The sequence below is a fragment of the Nymphalis io genome, chromosome 18, assembly GCF_905147045.1.
Source record: "Nymphalis io chromosome 18, ilAglIoxx1.1, whole genome shotgun sequence".
NCBI lineage: Eukaryota > Metazoa > Arthropoda > Insecta > Lepidoptera > Nymphalidae > Nymphalis > Nymphalis io.
The window spans coordinates 9,220,842-9,245,165 of NC_065905.1; the positions used below are offsets into that span (position 1 = coordinate 9,220,842).

A 24,324-nucleotide genomic window follows, 5' to 3' on the forward strand; every position below is an offset into this window, starting at 1 on the left:
AGTCGTCTGCCAAAGTTTTACTCTTGCTCAGCGCTGACTTTATAATATTTTACTTTTAAGGAACAAATAAATTATGAATTTTGGATGGACTGTAAAAATGGCGACATCTGTTATTTACACGTCAAACTATGACATGTAATTGTGCTTTTGACTGAAATAGCAATTTCTGTTAGTGGTTTGCATTTACACACAAGACACATCAGATACAAGTTATTTTTACCAAATCTTCTTAACAATTTTTCTTTTGAAACGCACTTTTTTCTGTAAAAAGTAACATTTGAATAACGTCACATTAAACGTAATCGTTTTTTATTCAAATTTACAAAAATAATTTTCATATAAAATTACATATTTATTCTACGGCATAATAATTATATGTCAGTGCCATCTACCAGATATACCAGCAAATCTGCCAGTTATATACCGCCAACGCCATCTATTGAAATAAAAATGTAAAGAAAAATTATATAATTGTTTTTTTATTAACTATTCATTTCATATAAATTGTTTTTATTTGTTTGTAAATTCTTTTTATTTATCTTTTATTGTAAAATCTATTTAAGGGTTGACCCTATCGAATTTAGGCAACCAAAACTTCTATTATATTTGCAATGACCGGTCTTGTTGCTGAATAACATTTTATAGTTAGGTAAAAACCTAACTATAAAATTTTTGTCTGTAATTATAAAATTATCTATACACTATGTCAATAATAGATTTTTAGTTATTTACTTATCAATTGTTGGCTGTTTTTCATTGATTTACGCAAATAACGTTAATGTCGGCAAACATATTTAAATTTCTTTTCCTTAATTCCTCAATGAAACTACTTACGTGCTAATTTGATTGGGAGAATCAAAATGGCTAAGAAACACTAATAATTGCACTTTATTGAATCACGATTTTGTTTCCACTATTAATAGCAAATGTTAAAAATGCTATAATTAGTAGTAATTATACCTTGAATTATTTTTGTTACTTACCATATTTAAAGGTTTGTGTAAAACCCATAGATATGGTGCTTAATAAATATTAACTCACAACGTATTGAGTTTAAACAATAGGAATAAAATAAAAAAAAAACTTTCATACTAGCTCCGCTCTCCTCCAGGTAACAGACTAAGAAAAAGAGAGAGAATCGAGATAACGATTCAAGGAGTAAAAAGCTGCAAGTTAATATAATGGAAAGGTCTATAAGAGTAATGGCCTTACACCATTGATAAATTTAAGCAGACTCGTCATTGGACGAAAGCTCCATGTCTGATGACGACGAACAATCAATGTTTTTAAAGTTTATTTTATATAAATATAGTATATTTATTGTAATAGTACTTGTGAATTTTTATTGTTATTCCTAGATTAAAACAAATATTTTGCGTTTTTCTATTATTTATTAATATAGGGTTGATCTTATGTCCTCATTCTAGGTTAAGCACTATGCTAAATTTTTCACTAGATAGGGCGTGGACCCAATTCTACGGTGCGGCACCGGCCACCGTGGAACGGCACGGCGCCGCTGCCGTGTACGGTGCACCGCAATGTTTTGCTGATGCTTAGTTCGCACGTGTTAATTAAAATGTCTTCCGGCAGTAGACCTGGGTCCACGCCCTGAGGGCTTCAAGTTTTAGTCATGATCATGACTTATTTGCAGTTGTAACTGATTTTGGGTAGAAAAAAAAAATCTAGTTCCTGGGCAAATAAATAATTAAAATCGGGCGACAAAATTTAACTGAAATTACGTATATATATACTAATTACGTATATAAAAAGTATATTTTAATTTGGAAACTATTAAACCTTAAGATTACACAGTAAACAGTAAATTAAAAACTATTTTGAGTCTAAACTTATTTATATCTTGTTCTTACATTTAAATCGAATATCATAATGAATAATAAAATAATTAGTATTACATTAAAGGTACACACCGACATACTAATAGTTGATCTTAACGAAATATAAATGCTTTATCTTTTGTATTAGATCGAACAATTACCTTAAATTCTAGAACGAACTTTAATAAGTAATATGAAAAAATAAATCACAGATTTCACTGCCATCATAATTTGGCTACGTTTTTCATAGAGAACAACAAATTGAATTTCCGTACCAAGTTTCAAAGTGACCGGAAACACTTAATAAATCACTATTTCAACATTTCTAACTCCACTACAGGATTGATGTTTATGATTGCACTTAATTTCTTCAAAGTGAATGGCATCATTGTGTTGCAGAATGTCATCATTGTTGTTACACCATCGAGATCATCATACGAGGGTCTAGTACCGTAATACGAAAACTCCTGAGGCTCACTACTTACGTTGAAAGGCAGTTTTGTCGTCGATTTTTTTGCAAACGGCCTTTTATACGGTAACTTTGTGGTTGATTTTCTAGCTACTTTTCGACTCGACGGTAAATGTGAGACGACCGGGGTTTCTCTTTCCGTTTCTACATCGTCTTCGTCGTCCAAATCAATGACGACATCCTTTGGAAATGGTTCTTGAAGCTTCGGTACTATTGCACATCTGGCTTTCGAATTATAACTTGAGTCGTTACGCATTTTATCCCTTAACAGAGACAACTTCTGATCGCTGCTTGTTAAAGACTTAGGTACTTTAGATTCATTATGTACTGAGAGTTTGTCAAATACGTAATTAACACTTGCCGAATTATGTACACTTTGATGGTGGTTGAAGTAAGCATTAATGTCCTTGTGTAATGTCAGGCAAACACTGCATTTAACTACAACATCGCCTTTCTTGCCAAAGCTTGTTGGGATATTATCGTGAGAATGTACCGCCGCCTCGGCCTCTGTAAAGGCATTTCGACAGACCAGACATACGAGTTTTGTTGTATCGTGCAAATTTGAAGATTTATTTTGCAAAAAATCTAGAGGTGATTCTGCCGGTATCGGCGTGCATATTAACTTTATTGGTTGATTTAAGTGAACATTTTTTTGATGCTGTTCTATAGCCTTTCTGCTTCCATCTAGTCCACAATACGAACACATAAATGGTCTTAAATTATAATGTCGCAACACGTGAGCGCGACTCACTCTTGCGTTTATTGTTTGGTAAGTACAGTGTGGACAAATATTCGACCTCGCTTTTCGACTTTCTTTTGGCTCATCAATGACTAATTTATCATCATCGCTATCCGTATTTAAAGCTGATGTTCTTTGAACCATTTGTTCTTCTGGAGTAGGTATTTTTTCTTCATATAGGACTACGAGTAAAGAGTTTTCTGGATTATCAGATTTTTCCTCTGAATGGTCGGTATCGTTACCAAAACTTTTGGAGGGCAGCGGTACGTAATTCATGCTGAGTTTCTGTACGCGGATAACTCCATCGACCCAAGCTGATCGAACTGAGGCATCCCTGATCACTTCCACAGGCCGCGCGCTCTGCGTTGGATGTTCGCTTCTGCAGTGAAATTGCGCTTCGTGATAAGTTTGATATGTCACAGAACAGTTACTACAAAACCATCTGAAATAAAAAATGTAATTATTTTTATCCATAATATTTTAAATACAAAGCAAAATTACCTTTACCTACAAGCTATTTCAAAAGAGACACACGATACAAACTCCACATACCGTATTTTATTCAATTCACTTTCCAAGTGATTTTTCATTGATTCTTCATCTTTAAATATAGAATGACATTTGGGGCAGCAAAACGACATATTAACCGAAGCTCCAAGCGGTCCAAATAATCGTACCAATTCTAGCATAGTTGTTTTTTTTGCATCAGTATTTGATGAAGATTGTTTCATTTCATTAAATTCTGCCGTTCGCTTAGGGGGAGATTTTGGTCTGGATGGACCCGGTGCAGTCCTATATATTTCTTCCTTTTGCTTTGCAAGGTTTTCTTTATTCTTCTCTATAAGTTCCGTTTGATATTCCAAGAGTTTAGCAACCCATGTCTCAACTCTTTTATCCACCTGCAAAGCAATGGGTTCTTTATTTTGCCTGTGTTCGGTCTGCATGTGACCGTTTAAGCCAGCCTTGTGGAAAGCTTTGTATGAACAAATACTGCAACCCCATCTGGAAATTAAATTTTTATTAAAATATCTAAGTTTATGGTGTAGATACTAAGTACTATAATATATATATATAACATATATAGGTATGTTAAGCTATAATAATATCATAAATTAATTTTTACAATTTTGTCAACTTTAGTACAATATAATTTTTCATTTTATGTTTCGTTAAATGAAATATTACATACCATACTAAATGTACTTTTTCGTTGTCTTTAAATTCAGTTTTTAAAATAAATAAAAAAGATCATCTGTAACTAAATATCGAAATCTTTAATTTAAAATATTAAACTTGCTTATTGGATGTCAACAATTTATATGTAGAACCTGCTAATGAAAATAAGTGATACCATATATGTATATATTTATCAACAATTTTTGTTTATCTTGATTAGTTAATTATTTGAAACTGTCTAGAGGTGATCGTTTGATTCCCAAGGGGCACACCTTGGGAACTAAACCTCATCATCATCAGGCCTACAATATTAATTTTATAATAATTAATGTAGTGAAAAATTTTAAACGTTTTCTGCAATCGCTTTGCGTTGTTAAATCGTATATATTGTCCAAGAAAAGAATTATTTATCCTGTGCAGTAAGAGAGATGTATATTTCACAATTTCTACAAAAATAATTCTTTAATTAAAAGTAACGCAAATCGTCATTTAACGATGATATTTTTAACATACATATATACCATACAAATGAGTACTTACTTTCTATATTTAAGTTCTTCGTAAAGATGCGATTGCATAGCGTCGATACTATCTTCTACGACGTTTTTACACAAAGAACACTTGTATTTCAGACCATTCGGTTCACAAAATTCACCAAAATCTCTACACAATTCATCTATTGAATCTTCAACCGGTTCTATAACTTCTGTTTTTACCAAATTCAAATCTAAGTCCATCGTTGAAGGTTTCGATATAGGGACACTAATTTGTGGCGTCAGACATACATCACTCGTCACTTCAGATTTTATGGCGCTTTTTGAAAGATCATATTTCTGGCATTGCTTTTGCCATACTGGTGTACCATCTGGCTCCGCTGGCACAGAACCTTCTCGGTAATAATAATAGAAAATCTCTTCTGGTTTATCCGAATGTGATTTTTTCTGGTGTTTAGTGATATTCTCAGAATTAGATGTCTTAAATGCGCAATAGGCACATTTATATTGCATCTTAGAATTATGTATTTTGGCACAATGATCAACAACTTCGGGACACAATAAGCTCTTAAATTTACAAAGACCACATTGCCATGGTTTTAAATCCATTGTAGGAGCTGATACCTGAGTTTGGCATGTGTTTACTGGTAATGTAACACCTTCTTCTCTCACCACCATTACTTGTCCAATTGCTTTATGAATATCATTCAAATGGGTTTCGAGGATCTGACGTTTATAATGGTAATATGAACACACCGAACAGGCATATAATGTTGCATCATGCATTTTTAAATGAGCTATAATTCGAACGGCTGACAAAGGCTTAGATGTATCCAAATGCTGATGCGGAGGGCAATGGACACAACGATAATCACTTGTGCCGGAGTGTAACGTTTCCCAATGACATTTAAACATAGATTCGTCAACCGATATATAAGAACAACCTTTGGCACCACATGTGTGACGATGTTTTTCGGGAACGTATTTCGGATAACGAGACGCGGCCTCTGGAGGTATCATGAGTGTGATTGTGGGATTACTATCAGTTTTGCTCTTATCTGGAGTTCGAGATATTATAGAACTTGAAGCCAGATTCAGCATCTTGTCGAAATGCTTCTCGTTTGTTTCTAGATGCGGCACCGGATTAACGGGAGCAGTTTGAGAAACGATTTGTTGTTCAGCATGAAGCTGCAAATGTCTCACCATATTAAGTCTTACTTTAGTGCTGAACTCACAAAGAGAACAGAATATAGAACCGTCTAGAATAGGATTTATCGGTAAGAGATTGACATCGTTGGGCCCGAATCTTTTAATTTTTTCTGGAGGTTCTATAGGTTTTTCTTTACCCACTAGTGTTCGTTTCCGTTTGCCCATTGAAGCCGGTTTGACTTGTGTTTTTAGAGGAGCTTTATCTACATTCAATATATTATTAGAACTATTCATAGAATGGCAATTTCGTTCATGTTCTCGTACTTGGGCCTGAGTAATAAACTTTTCCGGGCATTTGGAACAGGGATATGAACACCGGGAAACCGCTGAATGTATTTTTGTATAATGGACCACAATATGCTTTTTCTTTACTTTCATTGGACAATGCGCGCACTGGATAGGGTCAGGTATTTGACTGTAGCAGGCCATAACATGTTTTTTAAAACCTGCGCCACATTTATAAGTAACATTACATTTTCCACACAAAAATAATTCTGATAGCGGTAATGTCTTTGATTGAATATGTTGATTATTAATTTGTGTATTTAACGATTGATCATTGCATAAATCAATACAATTTGGACTGCTTTCTTCTTCCTCGCTATCCAAACAATATACAATGTTAGGATCAGATGAAGGCTTTTTTTCAGGAGTCGTTTCAATTCCTTCTGTTTTCAATATCGGGGTTAATTGATTTTCCTGTGGAGCATTTTCAGTGCCTATAGTCTGAGGAGGTGGAGTGACCATTCTCTTTTGTGGTTCTTTTAATAAGTTCATATTTTTCAAAAGTGGTTCGTTCACTTGGGGGCTTGAATCCATACAAGTTATTTCATTCTCAGTAGTTTTCGTTTTCACCTCTGTTTCGTCTGTCATGGATTCGGTCATAAATGTTGTATGTATTATGAGTTTTTCCAATTCGATTGATCTTTCAGCTTCTCTCACAGGATTTTCCTTAATATTGCTTGGAGTGACTTCAATTGCTGGTATGTCAGATTTGTTTAAATGTGCCAGCGGCAAAACTCTGAATTCCGATGTGCCTTCCTGCAATAGATAGTGATGATGATAGAAAATGAGATTACTATTTTGCAATTATGATACCTTTGCTATATATTAAAAATATATTCAAAAATAATGAATGAAAAGATAAATCTTCAATACCTTATTAGTAATAATCCTTAAATAGGCTTTTGGGTGTTTATCCGGGTGATTAGCTGATGCATGTACAAGTAATTCCGTTTCATTATCAGCTCCAAACACACACCAAGTGCACTGGTACAACTTTAATCCGTGGGTTTTTAAATGCCGTATTAAGTCAGCTGGGGTTGATAAAGTAGCTGGACACATCTAAAAACATAACATAAATTTGAAGAGTTAATGAAATTCATTAAACAAATATGCGTCGAAAGAATTGCAATTGATGTCATATGTCCTCATAAAAAAAACATACCAAGCAAAATAAATACCCCAAAACACATACCTATATTAGCAAAATTGATAAGAATAGCTTTGTACTAATAACATTTGTATACAAATCTAACAAAAAATTAATTCAAAAAGGAAAGTAAATTATATAGAAATGCCAATAAAGTTAATAAAATGGAATAATATTATACATACAAAACAAGAATGTTCGGTGGCAGTAGAATGTCGTAACTGTAAATGTTCACAAAACTTCCCCGGAGTATATGTTCTGAACTTACAAGGAGCATCAGAACCGCTACTAGCTGAAACGGAGAAGAATATTTTAAACACTTTAACGGTGGAATATTTTAATTTATTACTAAGTAGTGTAAATTATGGGTGTACTGGTGGTAGAGCTTTGTGCAAGCTCGTCTGGGTAGGTACCACCCACTCATCAGATATTCTACCGCAAAACAGCAGTACTTGGTATTGTTGTGTTCCGGTTTGAATGGTGAGTTAGCCAGTGTAATTACAGGCACAAGGGACATAACATCTTAGTTCCCAAGGTAGGTGGCGCATTGGTGATGTAAGCGATGGTTAACATTTTTTTTTTTTTTTTTATTTTATGTTCATAACATTTCTTACAATGCCAATGTCTATGGGCGTTGGTGACCACTTACATCAGGTGGCCCGTATGCTCATATGCAGCATATAAAAAAAAGAGTTTTCTTAGCTGTCTTTTTTTATTTACATTATTTATATATATAAAAATGTATATATATATATATATATATTGTTAATATAGTAGAGTAAGTTGAACCTACCACAACAGAGGTAGTAAGGCACAGCCTCTTCGCGTGACAAAATGTTATCTTCTTTAATTGGAGCTGTTTGCAATGTTGTATGTAGAATTTTAACTGTACTCACTTCTGTATGAACTCTTTTAATATGAGCATGAACTAACTGGCTTGCTGCTGCTCGATAAAAACACATACCACACACATATTGGCAGCATCCATGGTTTTTAAACACATGTGTTATCAAGTCAATTGCATTACTAGAAGAGTCAAAGTCACAGTAAGCACATTTTAGTGAATCTTCTCCACCAACTCGTGTATGCGTTGACGCATGGAGAAGCGCATCCTCTGCACTATCCGTTGTAAAAGAACAAAAGCGACCAGCACATTTGAATACTTTCACTAATTTGACGTGAGACATCATTGCTTCTAAGACGATGCGGTGCTTCTTTGACATTATCTCAGCTTGAGCTTCCTCGTGTCTAAACAGCTTTTGAACCTCAATGGTCTCTGGTTTTGGATAAGAAGGACTAGGCCGAGATACTTCAATAGTTCCCAGGCTTATTACACTTTCAATGACAGGTAATGACGAAGAACTTGCGTCGGATGTTTGAGAAGTGCAGGATTGTGAAATAAGCTCTGATAAAGGACGTACGTTAATATAGGGTTTAGTATTTACGTTTTCACAACTGGTTTCATTGGAAACGTTAGATTCACTAAAAGGTAATGATTTCTCAGTTATTTCTTCCATAACTGGAAAATTATCAATATGTTGGTCCAAAAAATGTTGTAGACAATCTTTAAATAAATGTACTCCTTGAGGCATTACAATAACTTTACATATAAAGCAATAACCATCCCACTTTTCTGAATGCTTCAACTGAACATGTTTCTTAAAGGAAATCAAAAGTGTTGTCCTGTAGTGTAAATCATTTCCATTAATACAGCAGATGTATTCCTTAGATCCAGATGCAGAATATTTTATTTTGAAATGAGCATAATTAAAAATATCGTTCGAATTAGTAGGTTCTACCGCCTTTTCAGCGGTTAAAGTTGCATCAAATGATGCATGCTCTGATTCAAGTTGTAGATTGTCAAAATTTACATCTTCTTGATTTTCATTTAATGGTTCAATTTTAACCGAAGAAATTTCAATATCGTCATAATTTGATATTTCATCAGTATTGTCGTTTTCAAATGTAATTTTAGATTGAATGTTGCTAGTTTTAACCACATTTTCAATTTCAGATTTAGTACTTTCTTTCTTTAAGCTTTGGTTACAGTCATCTGTTGAATCACTTCTAACATCACCGCTTTCTCCAATACTTTGATTGGATCGAGTACTTCTCAGAACACGAGGCAATCTATTTTCAAGGTCGGTATTTTGTATGCCATCAACCTCAGTCGACATACTGTTTATAATACTTTTAGCGGTAACCGATAAATTGATTGTATAAACTGCAGTTTGTTCATCATTGTGTCGTATTATAACATGACTTTTTAGATTTTCTAAAGAAATTTGTGTATAGTTGCATTTCTCACAAACGTAACCAAGAAGTTGACCTTTAATATCTTTTGGAGGTGGAGGAATATCTAAACTAAAGGGACATCGTTGCACATTTAAACACTCAGAACAAAGTTGTTTGTATTCACCGGTATGCATGCTAACTACATGCCAAAAGAATGATTCTAAAACAGGCTTCTTTCCTCCAAATTCTTTAAAACAGAACCTACATATATATCTCTTCGATGATACTTTACTAATAACTTGAAAATTTAATTTTTCAGACTCCTTGATGGCCTCCAATGCCACAGCGGGGCTCATTCTTGACAGTGGTATTTCAGAATGAGGATGTTTTTTCTTAAAATGACATACTATGTCTGTCCCGTTGTAAGAACATAACCGACACTCATACCTTGATAGATTTTTATCAAAGCAATAATTCCTGTCCGTAAAACAATCGGTAACAGGCACAGTGACAGGTTTGTTTAAAATTTCTACACTATTATCAATTAAACATACCGAGTCTGGTTGACGATCTATTTTTTTCTTCTTATGTTTTGGTTTTATTATTCCCGCCTTCCATCCCTTAGTTCGTTTCCTTTTTACTTTTTTTTTTACTTCAGCTAGTATCTCCGTACTTCCAAAACTCTTGGAAGAATATACAGACTCATTTTCCGAATCCGAGGTATCGTTATCATTTTTATTATCACTCGAATTTTTAGTTTCATTAACAGAATCCATTTCAAATACGTATGGATCTACGTCACTTATCTTGTCTTTTAGGTTTGTTTTAATATTTGTTGATGAACTACTCATTTCACTTCGTTTTGCAGTCAAAATTTTACTTTTTGGATTATCTGTATCAATAGAAGTACTTTGTTCCGAAATACTTTTTTTTCCTTTTGCTGTCCTTGTCTTCGTTACTTTGTCCGGAGTAGTAATATCGTCAGACACATTCAAATCGTTACATTTTTTAAGAAGTACTACTGGTTCTTGGGCACCAATTTCATTATTTACTTCATCTTTTTGATTCTTAGTTTCGTCTACTAATTTTGCTAAGCGACACATTCTTATACCTGTGGCACCTAAAATATCATCTCTTATAAACATTTCTCTTATATCTTCCTGCAATTTTTTTAATTCCCTAGATGGTTTTTTTACAGTGGGTTGTTTATCAAAGCGCAAATTTGCAGCATCTGAACGTGTTAACCTTTTCTCTTCATTAGATACTCCTACCGTACGTATATTCTTACCTTTTTTACCTTTTTTAGGTTTTTTAGCATTTACTTGGGTTTTTTTAGAAGATGAAACATCTTGCTCGTTAATTTTATTTTTATTTACTTCAGGCACGATGGAATTCTTATCCTTATCTTCATTTAAATTGTCTGATTCATTGCTTTTTTCTGATGATGCAACAGCCATGTCATCTCTGCTTTCTTCATTTATTTCCGAAACCAAGTTGTTTTCTTTTGAAGTACATTTTTCTTTATCATTTGAACCTTTTATATCGTCTGCACTTTGCTTTAATGACTCAGTATTATTTATGCATTTATTTTCGATTTCTTTTTTCTTTTCTTTCTCTAAAAATGGACAAATATTTCCAATGTCATCGGATTTTTCATATTGAAAATCACTTTTTTTATTTCCCATTTCATTGTCAATTGAGTTTTCTTCATCGTCCGAAACAATTTCACTAAGTTTTTCTATTTTTTTTTTTATTTTTTCATTCTCGCTAGATTGATCTCCCAATAAACCAAGTAACTCTTTTATTTTTATTGATAACAGTTTACTTATGTTTTCTTTTGGTGGTGGTGTATTACAAGAATTTGTGTCTGCATTAAGCTCATTAATTTTATCGCAACTATTGTGGCTAGAACTTATCACAGAATTCATTTCGCAATTTATTTCATTCGTGCTATCTGGTAAGTTTCTCTGATCAGAATCCAATATTTCTAGAGTAACGTTGCTATTTATTGTACTATCGGGTTTATTTTGAACAATGCTTTTCTGATCATTATGTTCACTTGTTAGTTGCGCATCTGGTCTTTGTTTTTGTGCTTCTTCCGAAGTCGACACAATGGCGTCGTTGTCGTGATTGTCTTCCATTTCAATATTTTTAATATTTTCATCTTGACTCTCAGACACGTCATTATTATTTTCAATTGTAAGAGGTTGATTCTTTTCCAATTTTATTAAATCACTTTTATGTTGTGAATCGCTATTTTGATCGAGGTCACTTTTAATATTATTTGGACCTGATTCGACCATTGATGTGATCGAATTATTTTTTGTTTCTATTTCTGAATAAGTTTCTGATTTTTCATTATGACAAAATAATTTTGGATCATTTTTATTTTCTAACGAAATGACTGAATCTGGTTTAGTTTCAATTTTTTCAGGTAATTCGTCAACTGTGTCTAGTACTTTTTCATTATCCTCTGGACTTGTTATATTTTCAAGCATATTTTCAAGTGTTAATTCTCTATTGAAATTACTATTGGTATCAACAGGTTTAGAAGAATCCAGATCATTATCCAAGTCAGCTATTAAATCGTTTATATTATCTATTACAGGATCTGATGTAATATTATCTGCAAATATTTCAAGTTCATCCATTCCGAAACCGGACTCTATGCCAGAAGTTTTTTTTTCTTTAGATTTAGCGCTTGTTGTGCTTAAAACGCATTGAGAATTTGTATCTTCTTTTTTACTTGTCACATCATTATATTGCCCAATATCATCCAACTTTTCATTATTTGTTCCTTTATATAGTGCTGAATTATCAGATACCGTATTTTTTATTTTTTTAATGTTTTCGTCCGAATCTGTTTCATGAACAAGTTTTTTTCCTCTTTTTATTCGTTTAACATGAGAAATTTCTAACGAAGAATCCAATGACAAGCTTTTACTTGTAGATCTTGTTATCCGTTTTTCGACATTATCAATTGATGTGTTTACAATTTGATTTGTAATATTTTCTTCTTCTATTTCTTGTTTTTTACAACTGTCAATTGATTGTTCATCACTTTTATTTTGTTTAATATCGTGAGCATCTTTTGCTTTAGGGTTTTCCGTCAATACCACTTTCACTTTACCTGACCCATCTAAATCACATTTCGGTCCTTTAGATTCTTTCTGACTATTTGTCAGTTCTGCTTTGCTTTCTTTAGGATTATGTTTAGAATCAATAATTTTATTCCTTGTTGTATTACTTTCGTTTGTATAGATTATTTTTTTACTTAAGTTGTTTATACCATCATCAATTTTATTATATACCTCTACATTTTCATTATTTGTCAATTTGCTTGGGTTGATTTCTTTGTCTACAACAGTTTCTTGAGGGCGTTTTATTTTTGGTATTTTATAATTTTTTACGCCATACCCTTGACCTAGTATAGTTCCCTTCGTAATATTATCATTAGAATATACAATACCGTAACTTTTAGAATCTTTTGTTTTAAATCTACTATTATCCCTAGTACTATTTTGATGTGAATTCTCCCGTCGCATTCTCGGATCTCTATTATTTTGTCTCGGTGAATATTTTGCAAAGCTCTGACAGGGCTTACTATGACTCTTATTAATTTCCTTTTTACTGCGGGCGTCACAATTTCTGACAACATCAGTAACCTTTCTAATTTCTTCTTTGTTAGTTTCTTCTTTACTCCTCCTTGATTCCCCTTTCAATCTAAATGATTTTAAGTCTGCTTTAATGTCTTTGAAGTCAAGTTTACTATCTTTAATTTCCCTACCAACACTGCATGCACGACGAAAATTCTTATTTTTATTTTCGAAATTATGTAACACAATTTTTGACTCTTTATTGACAACCTTGTGAGGACTCGAACCGCGAGCTAAAATTCTTCCAACACTTGCAGCGCGCTGTCTTCGAGCATCAAAACTTGGTAATCTGTTGTGATTATTTTCTTGAAATGTCCTATTAACACTTGTATCAATAGTAAAAGAATTGTCAGAGTGGTGTTGAACCGATACATGGCTTTCTTTGGGAAGTAAGTGTAAAACAGTAGAATCTTTTGTTGATAAGTGGGAAGTCACCCGGCTAACGCTTTTTTCACGTTGATAATTACGTCGATCGTTTTTATCATTGTTTTTAAACTCATTTTGTTGACGGTAATCATAACTCCTGTTGCTTGAACCATGATTCCTCGTATATCCTCTATCGTTGTCATAATCTCTATTATATCGTCCGACACTGGTTTCACGACGTGAGTCTTTATAATTACGAGAGCTGTTATCGTAGTTTTTATTCCTTTCATTTCTTCCTAAGCTTTGTTCTCTTTGGTATTTTCTAAATGAATCATGATTGTTATTTCTATTTTTTTGATCAGGCTTATATGAGCTCGAATTGAAATTACGATCTTGAAAAAAACCATGCTCCCTATCGTTGTCACGGTTATGATACATATCATAGTCCGAACTTCTTTTGAACCTTTGATCAATCGGTTTTCCAAATGATTGATTTGTAATAAGATTAAAATCGGGTCTTACAAACGGTATAGGAATTAAAGGATCTGGTCGTCCAAAAGGATGACTAGGGGTAGATGGACATTCAGACCGCCCAAAAGGATGGCATGGGGTTGATGGGCAATCAGATCTGCCAAAGGGATGAACTGGTGTCATAGGGGCATCCATTTTCCCAAAAGAAGTTGATAATTTTGAACAATCTAATCGCCCAAAAGGATGATTTGCAGTTGTTGAACACTCTGTTCTATGGCATGGATCTATTTTGTCAAAGCTATATCGATCATTTCTGGGGCTATTTCTATAATGTTCGAACGCAGGAATAAAATCACCGTCTCTTTTTCTTAGATCCCTATAATCCGTATCTCTGTGAGTCGAAATGGTTTGGGGATCTTCCCAAAAAGGTACTCCATTATTATCCATATTATCCCATTGTTGTTTCTCAATATGATCCCGCGTATCAACAATGGGAAACATGGGAGCATACACATGTTTTTGATTAGAGTAATCCTCGTTATCAATTGTTTGACGGGAAGGTGTCATATCGTAGGATCTCGCAGTAGGAGTCATATTTGGTATATTCTGTGTTCTAATAGGAGTCATCATTGGTGCCAAATTAGAAACCATATTTGGCGTAATATTTGGCGTCACATTTGATAAATTTGGTGACATTATAGTTCTGTTTATACCTGTACTAACATTTGTTACTAACGATGAGTTCACATTTTGTAGTACATTTATGTTTGAAGTAGAATTTCCGTAATTTAACACTGATCGAGATGTTTTGTCAATATTAATTATATATGGATTTGGACTCTCAGGATTAACCATATCTTTTTTCATTCTTGGATCTAGTAATGGATTTATAGCTTTGTCATTGTTTTTAGTTTTATCCTTTTCTGTGCTCAACACAAAAGCATTAGGGACATCAGAGTTATAATTAGATTGTAAAGCTGGTATAATGTTTCTCATATCTACATCGGTCTCTGAATTCACAACAGTAGTTTGAATAGGATCACTTGGAATAATTATCGGTGGTTTGATACCCGTATCTGCAAAATCCTCGTGATCAGGTGATTTAGGGGCTAAATTTTCATAAATATCACCCGCAGATAAAGGAGACTTATCTTCATCGTCCGAGCTTTCACCTAACGTTAACTTAGATGGAAAATTAAAGCGTTCACACTCCTTCTCCGTCAATTTCAAACTCTGTTTCCTATTAATATCATCTTTGTTCGTGGTAGAAGATGATTCGTTGCCAAGGATATTTTTTAAAGGAGTATTCGTCTTAGCTTTATAATTCTCAATTGATATTCTCTTTTTAGACCCTATTTCGTGAGCATTACCTACTTTTGTTATTTTGGGTTGGTGTAAAGCTGGTGTAACTGTGTCTGAGCTAAGAACATTATTTGTTTCACTTAGTATTTCTTTTTTTAAAGCTTGTAAAATATCAATTTCTGATATTTTTTTCGTGTTTTCTAGTAAAGGTATTTCAACATTTGAATTTTGTTCATTGGTTTTATTCGGTACGTTTGTATTTTCACAACTATCACCAATGTTTTGTTCACTAAATGACTTTTGCGTAATTTTGTTGCTCGATTGATTTTCAGGCAAATATTTATTGACGTCTTCATTTGGTTCAACTACTGAATTATAAAAATTAGATACTTCGATTTCTTTTCTCACAATTTTCATTTGCGGTTTAATTTCATTTTCCATTATTTCTTGTTGTTCGTTCCTTTCGTCTTTTTGAGAATCTTTATTTCCCGTCCCAAAATTAGCAACAACCTGCTCCTGTGTTTGATCTTCGAATTTAACCGATGTGATTTGTTCAATATTTGATGCACTTTCGTCGGTAATTTTTCCTAAATCTTTGGAAATAGGATCTTTTCTAATTTCACTTTGCTTTTTGTTACTGAATGTTTCAAAATCAGGTGAGTCAACAGGTAATATTTTATTTTGTTCTTCTTTATTTGAATTCAATTTATTTTTATCAGAGTTAATAACAAGGCATATTTGTATTTTACGTGGTTCTTCATTGGATATTTTATTAGACACATTTATTGATTTTTCTTTATCCACAATAACTAAGCTGCCATATATACTTTCGATTGCTTCACTTTCGCTATCAGACAATTCTCCTTCTTCGATCTCCTCAGCTTTTTTGTCCTTGATAGCTTTTTTTTTGTAAGATTTGAGAATTAAATCAGATATATCTTCATTAGCCCCAGTTTCCTTCAATTCACCGAGGATTTGCGTCCGTAACTCACGCAATGTATCAATGTCTACATCATTATCACTACAATTTATAATCCTAGATAAAATGTCTTTCGTATTTAATGAGTTTAAGCTTTCTTCTGGTACATTTAAAGTAATATTAAGATCCTTGGTCTCCATTAAGTTCGAATTACATTTTGAAAGTTTTTTACGTTCTTTTTTATGATAAGAAGGTGAGCGTCGGCGCGCTGAATTTTTCGGTGATCGTCTACTAAAAAGTGGTTTCTCTGATAAATTTTCCTCAGTAGACCAGCTGTTTTGGTTTGGTTCTGGCGAAAGTAAAACCCGTGTATAATTTCTTTTAGACATTTGAGGAGACGGTTCTTTAATTTTATTAGGAACAGGACGCGTTGGTGACATGGATGTTTTATTGGGTCTTCGTTGGAATAATGCAGGTTCTTTACTGCCCGGCTCACACACTTCTTCAGTTTCACTGGCTCTTGCGATTTCTGGTAAAGTTTCTACACTTTCTGTTTGTAATTTTATCACGGCTGATTTAAGCTTGTTTCTGACTATATGTAAATCGGCTTTATCTTTTTGAGAAGTATTGACATCTCTTTTAGGAACTGGCAATGAATCTCTCTATAACAAATAGATTAATAAATAAATAGAATTATATTAGGGACAACACTACATTTATTTGTAATTATAAACTAACCTGTTCTACTTTTTCGTATAAATTAATCAAAACTTGTTCACACTTTAGTAAATTTTCCATTTTCATTCTGTAACAGACATTATAATATAATACTTAAAATATTTGATTATATCAAATGAAATTCAAATTTAAAGCAGGTGAAACTACGCAGCGCAGCTACTTATACAATAATTTCATATATTAGGTCCTTACATATGAAATTAGCGTTTTGTCGTACTGACCACTTTGATCTGAAATATCTCCTCTTTGGTTAAGAATTCCAAATTCTAATTTATAAATTCCCTTAGCTGGTACATTTGAGTTTTTAAAACAGTCATTAATTTGTTTTTTCCTCTTTACTTTTTTTTCTTTGGCGTCGCTTATTACCGCACAATGGAAAACATGAAATATCGGTATATTTACGAGTACGAGTTCTACCGTGGCACCAGTGCTGGAGAAACAGCTCGAAGGATTAATGATGTGTACGGCGCTGGTGTCGCAAAAGAAAGTACGGTACGTTTTTGGTTTCAACGTTTTGGTTCTGGAAATTTCGACCTTCAGAACCATCCCCGTGGACGGCCGGAGACCAAAGTGGAAAATTAAGAATTAAAGGCTATTGTGGAAGCGGATCCATCACAAAGCACTTCAGAGATAGCTGCAGGCTTCGGGGTAAGTGATAAAACTGTTTTAATCTACTTGGAGCAAATCGGGAAAGTAAAAACTTGAACGATGGGTACCTCATGAATTGAGTGAATCGAACTTGCAAACACGCGTCGACTGTTGTGTTACTTTGTTCAACCGACACAATAATGAAGGGATTTTAAATCGAATCATTACTTGTGATGAAAAGTGGATACAGTACGATAATCGGAAGCGCTCGTCGCAATGGCTGAACCCTGGAGACCCAGCCAAATCCTGCCCTAAACGAAAATTGACTCAGAACAAGTTACTTGTGAGTGTTTGGTGGACTAGCGCCGGTGTCGTTCACTACAGCTTTCTAAAATCTGGCCAAACGATTAAGGCAAATATCTATTGTCAGCAACTGCAAACCATGAAGGAAGAACTAGCTGCTAAACAACCGAGATTGGTCAATCGCTCTAGGCCACACGACAACGCAAGACCACACACTGCACAACAAACAACCACTAAGTTAGATGAGCTACAATTGGAATTTCAGCGACATCCACCTTACTCCCCGGACCTTGCTCCAACAGATTACCATTTTTCCGGAATTCGGACAACTTCTTACAAGGAAAAAAAATTCAACTCCAATGCGGCAGTCCAAACCGCTTTCAAAGAGTTTGTTGATTCTCGCCCCCATGGTTTTTTTTAGTAAAGGGATCAATTAACTACCTATGAGATGGCAAAAGTGCATAGATAACAACGGTGCATACTTTTAATAATTACATATATTTTACAATAAAAATTTACTATATGTTCCTCCCGTACAAAACGCCAATTTCATATGTAAGGATCTAATACTAAAACATAATCAGAAACGCACCACATCTTCTGGTATATATATTGGTCTATCCGGTTTTTTTTTCAGTTAGGGCATTACAAAAAACGTCTCATTTATTAGTACAGACAAGGTGTAGGTGTATTAGGCAGAGGGCCAATTCTACTAACAAATTGTCAAATTATCGCAATCGAATCGAAGCGTGATCGTTGCGTTTATTCGATTTCTTATTCTTTAATTTAATTATCGACTATTGACATATACTTTGACAATTAAGTTTTGGCTTTGATATAACGGTTTATGTTAACATCATATCGATTCGGTTCCGATTAGAATAAATATTAGTCAAAGTTGGATCGGAATGAAATCGGGAACGTATCGTAATCGTTATAGTTTAGTAGAATTCAGCCCCAGATTATTTTTCTTCGTCAATTAAAAAAGTAGTTAATGAAATATACATGAGTCAATAGTCTATGTAACATTATAAAACCATTGCCACGCTGCTAGATTAAATTTAAAAGTTAGATTCAGAAATCGAAATAAGAAATTAGGATTAAATAGGTACATAAAAGTAAGCTATGTAATGCAAATATTATATAATTATCATTCGTACCTTTTTTTCTTGTCCATAAGAAGATCTCTTAGAGACCTTATCTTATCGAGCTGTGCCTGTCTGGGATTTGACACTGAACTCGTATTTTCCAGTCTCTTGATCATACTTTCCAAAAATGGAATGTATTTCTTCATCTCCTCGAACTTTCGATCGTATTCCATATCCATTTTTAGGGCTGAAATTGAACCAATAATTAAAAGAAATTTAAGTAAATATCCCATTTTTGGTGTAAAGGAAGAATCAAGTCAAAGAAAAGAGACAGTTCCAACATTAAGTATTAAGTAAAGTTTATAAAGCTGGACGTAGAATAGGCATTTAAAATACCTTAAAGAATAAGTGCACAGAATCACACTTTTAATACCAATACCAAACTAACCAAACTATACTAACTCAAATGGACAATCGACCGTAAATGTCTACCAGTATCATATTTAATATGACAATTGACCAATTTATTTGCCACGTAAGAATACAGAGTTGCTTTTTATTGTTCCTAGATTCTCATATAATATATACTTTCAAGTTAAACATAGGTTATTTGTTGAGAAATATCCGATTATATCAACGTAGTCTAAACAATGACCTAGGCACTTTTCTGATGGACGCTAGCAATAAATACAGCAATAATTGTAAAGGTTTGCTATATTTTAAAAACAATGGTTAGTAAGTTTCTTATACGAAGAACAATTTTAGTTAAAATTGAATAAAACATCTACCGCGTCAATTAAAAAAAAACAAAGGTGAAAGAAACCGTACCTCGATTTTTTTAAATTATATAGTAAATATTATTATTATTAAGCCTTATAAAAAGTACTAAAGGCATTGTTGGTATTAAATAGTTTTGAAGGAAACTGGGCGTACTAGGTCTAATGACTATTATTTAATTACTTGTATGAAGCCAGATAGAATTACATAAAATAAACAACTTGACATATAAAATACATATATTATTTTTTCTTTCATTTATGATTTAACCTACATATCCTTAATTATTTGACGAATTAAACGGTCGACGTTATCAGTTTAAAATATATTCACAATATTGATATAACTTAAAATTAAATTTTATTTTAACTAATTTCATTTTCTTCATTAAAAAAAAACATTGAATTACAGCATATTGAACATATAGTCCTCCGAATTTAAAATAAAGCTTTATGTATATAGTATATCATGTACAAACATATCTGGCTATTCAAGTATAGTAATATATTATGTAAAACAAGTCGTTAAACAACAATGTTACATTTATTTGAGTTATATGACGGAAACACTACCGACGGAACGGTCGCACCTTCGTTCGCCGACGTAAAGAAAGTGCTTTATGAATAAAGTTGTGATAAATATGATAAATCACAACTTTATATACTTATTAAGCTTATATACTTATTAAATCTGAGTAAATCGCGCTGTTTATTTTCAGACGAACCCGCTTCGTATTCAAGTTGCCCTACAACAGTACGAAAGGTACCACTGAAACGTGTTGTTTACAATTCGTACACCCCACATTCAACAAAAACAACCGACTTTATTTCATATTTTATAAAACTGTATTTAAAAAGAAGACTGATCGGCAAAAAACAAAATAAAAAATAAAAGAAATTTATATAATGGACAGTGTCACGTGGGATGATGTAAGAATTCCATCGGTATCCCATACATCAAAATCCGGTTAGTAATTAAGTTAATGTAGAATAAAGAAACACACGTACATGCGTACATATGCAAGTATATGAACCCGTGAAACAATACACTCTTTTGAGCAATCGTAAAATTGTCAAAATCGATAGAACAAGAGAAAAATCACACTCGACGTTAAAAGTATACTAAAATGTTCAAATAATACTTGATTATTTCTATTTACTAATTCAATTTACAAAATAATATATAATTGTCGTATGTAAAATCAATCTAAAATAAAACTAATCTAAAATAATAAAAACCAGGCCAATCATAGAATACTCTACAAAAGCTTTTTTTTAACAAATATGTTAAAAAATTAACGAATTATTCAATATATTTTTTTTTAAATGGCAATCATAATTATTGATTAGATTTTTAAGTGCGCCAACACAACGTTGAAATGTTCGGCAATCATCGGTTCACTTCGCAAATTAGTCGGAAACGAAAACCTTCGTCGCTAATTCCAATTTAGCGACGAAATCATCACATGAACCGTATGATTTAGGAATTTGTATATTTAATGTAAACAATAAAACAATTTTAAATTGTAGGAAAAATAAAAGATTTATAAAATCAATCACTTACTAATTCAACGTACTTTTCAAACAAATCACAAAAAAATAATAAGCTATTTTTAAAATATCTTATCACTTTTCAGATTTTATCAAATTTTCTTTAGAGCACTTCATTATACGAAATCATTTGTTTCAAGACGAACGTTTTAACCAATAAATCACACTCGCGTCCGAAATTGTAACGAATGCTGGAAGAGTACAGCTTAAGAATTTATAAGTATATTATTTGTACCTTTTCAATATAAAGTAATAGTAATATCACATTAACTTTTTGAAACCTAATTCCTAACAAAATAGGAACGCCGCCACGCCAGCGCCTTCGCTCGTGTCCCCTCAGATTCGAAGCGTCGAGTAAAATGAACGACAAAATGGCGGCCTCCCATGTTTCCTCGAACGAATGCTATCCCGCTCTTTGCGCGCGGTTAAGAACATGCAATTTGCTCTTTCGGCTACATACCATAGAAACCAGGAATTTGATACCCGGGGCGACGCCCCGCATAAAGTTTCCCCTCATAACTTGTATACACATAATTTTGTTCAGATTGGACAATTTTGTATTTTATAATCAATATAAATTATTTTATTTAACAATAATCCCTTAGGTTTGTATATAATAATATTTAGATAACTTAGCTTTCTTTCTAAAAAGTAATTATACAACATCCTAATCATATCTAGATACATAAAATTGTACTATTTATTCATTAGTAGGTAATCATAAATCTAACGGGTAATGTTACATAAACGATGAAAATGTTTGTTATTTTCTACTTAAAACATACCTTAGCGTCCAAATCATTTTAAGTTATGAAATACTTGCAGATCCGCCTGTGCTGCATACGAATACAAAAGGAAAAATAACTATATTAGATTTTTATTATTATAATGATAATATTGGTCATCTGATGTTGGTAAATGTGACTATTTTGTAATTGAAAAGTATAAATTGAGCAGTTTTAATAAAACATTAAAAAGTAGTAAATTTTTCACATTAATGTGATTATTATCCTATTTGTATAACAGCCTACTTTAATATTTTAATGACCTTTATTTTTAATTTTATTGTACAATATGGACACTTTATTTTCATTTTACTGATTATATGACGCAATATTAAGTAATATCGACAAAGAAGCACGCCATTGCATGCACGGCAATTTCCACCACGCCTTCGGAAACGTTGAACAATCTACTTAAACAAATTGTCACTAACCTTTTAAAGCTAAACTAAAACTTAATAAGTCAATTGGCAAACGATTTGGGCACGGCCAACAAACACACGACGGTCTATGTACATTTTTTCTTCAATGTAAAATGTAAGTTCTACGGCGACCCTATAACGTTTCTTTGTTCGCCTGTCGGGCCTCGGCGACACTGTTCGTGAATCGTCGTTTGCGGACCGGAATGCAGTGGTCGATGAAGATAGTACGCATTCACGCCCCACCGCCAAGCTAGCGACGCCGATGTAAAATTCATTCGTCGTCCGGACACCAGTGTAGTTACGTGCTCCGCGAGTGCTCGTATTCCTGTACCATATACCTTACGCGGTCTTATTACACTCACTACTTTCGTAGTAGTTTCTAGTAACAATTGAAATCGTATGATATATGATTATAATGACCGTAGTTTGCTAGCTGCGCTCGCCATACAAAATGTGCTAATAAAATTAATTCTAAATTTATTTCTTGACGTATATTGTTTTTACGGAGTTTATACAAACCAGCAACAAATGAATAATGAAACTTTTACCTACTCGTGTGTGAATATCTTATTATATCGTCTATATTTGTGTGTTATTTAATACTAGTCTATTTTGTAGTGTTTTAAATCGTGAATTACGTAATACAATTGATTTATCGTGAATCGTAGATACAAAAGGCATAGTAACCTTCTTCGCAACACTACAGATAAAGAAAAAAAAATTTTGCCTGTCATTTTATATAGGTCGCAAACAGTAAAACGGTTTTTGCTTTAATACATAATATTCCATTTCTATCATACAAGCTCGTCAGGCAATAATTAAAGAATAACTGTTGGCAATAAATAAATACGAATAAATTCCCTATTATCGATAAAATGTGTTGTTGTTCGTGATATTGTTATAAGTGAATATATATTAACCTTACTAGAATCATAATTCAAAGATTTACTCTATTCTACTAAACACGTTTTCACAAGGTCCTTTTCATTTATATACATCTAGAAGTTCAAATAAAAAACCATTTGATGTATTCGTGCCTAGATAATGTAATCTTACTACTTTATATTAATTCCGAAGAAAAATACGTCATCACGAATAACAGATATACTTTGATATATAAATATCTGTTTTCCTGTTTATTACATATTGAATGTTGGAACAGTAAACACGTTACATGGAATATAAGCAGTCTTGAATACATTATACGTAGGTTGTGCAGTATTACGCTTTATGTTTTTAATATAAGAAATATTTATAATCAACTTATAAATTAGAGGTAGTTACGTAAACCAAAACTTATGACAGTTAAGGATACAATAGAACTTGTTATAAGTTAGTTAGAAGCGAATAATTATTATTTAAATTATTGCTTATGTTGTTTACCTCATTTTTTATAGTTATTATGGTGGTATTAGCGAGCACTGGGGCGAACACTAGTCATAATAATTTTTATAGGATTGAAACTGGATATTTATAACGTACAAGCTTCCGCCCGCGGCATCCCCTGCGTGCTAAGAGGGGTAGGAGTTAGGTGTTTTCATCGAATAAACAAACGTATTCTAGAACTTTAATAATGTACGTGTAAACGCAAAATAATGTTTAGTTGCGCGTAACTTTAAACCCATATAAAAATATGTAATGTATGAAAGAGGTTTTGTATTTTTTCGCTATCAACAATAACTTAACAACACACAACAGCTTAACAGTTTGGTTACGTTGCAATTTGCTTATAATTTAAAATAAGTAGGTATGTATATAAAAGTTTGATATTTT

The 24,324-nt window shown here is 32.9% G+C and overlaps 1 protein-coding gene across 3 annotated transcripts; it reads right to left on the reverse strand.

Annotated features, from left to right (window-relative positions):
- Positions 1-1,371: 1,371 nt before the first annotated feature.
- Positions 1,372-22,993, reverse strand: LOC126775403 (uncharacterized). 3 transcript variants are annotated; one of them, XM_050497294.1, is made up of 9 exons: positions 22,564-22,993; positions 19,093-19,267; positions 17,042-17,108; positions 8,148-16,965; positions 7,540-7,646; positions 7,081-7,266; positions 4,760-6,963; positions 3,596-4,045; positions 1,372-3,485 (listed from the first exon to the last, which is right to left on the reverse strand). In XM_050497294.1, the coding sequence occupies exons 2-9, from the start codon at positions 19,257-19,259 to the stop codon at positions 2,147-2,149; spliced, it is 13,338 nt and encodes a 4,445-aa protein (XP_050353251.1). In that variant the 5' UTR covers positions 19,260-19,267; positions 22,564-22,993; the 3' UTR covers positions 1,372-2,146. The 3 variants fall into 3 exon arrangements, with proteins under 3 accessions (XP_050353251.1, XP_050353253.1, XP_050353252.1); XM_050497296.1 differs by lacking the exon at positions 22,564-22,993 and adding an exon at positions 22,133-22,192; XM_050497295.1 differs by lacking the exon at positions 22,564-22,993 and adding an exon at positions 21,583-21,980.
- Positions 22,994-24,324: the final 1,331 nt, after the last annotated feature.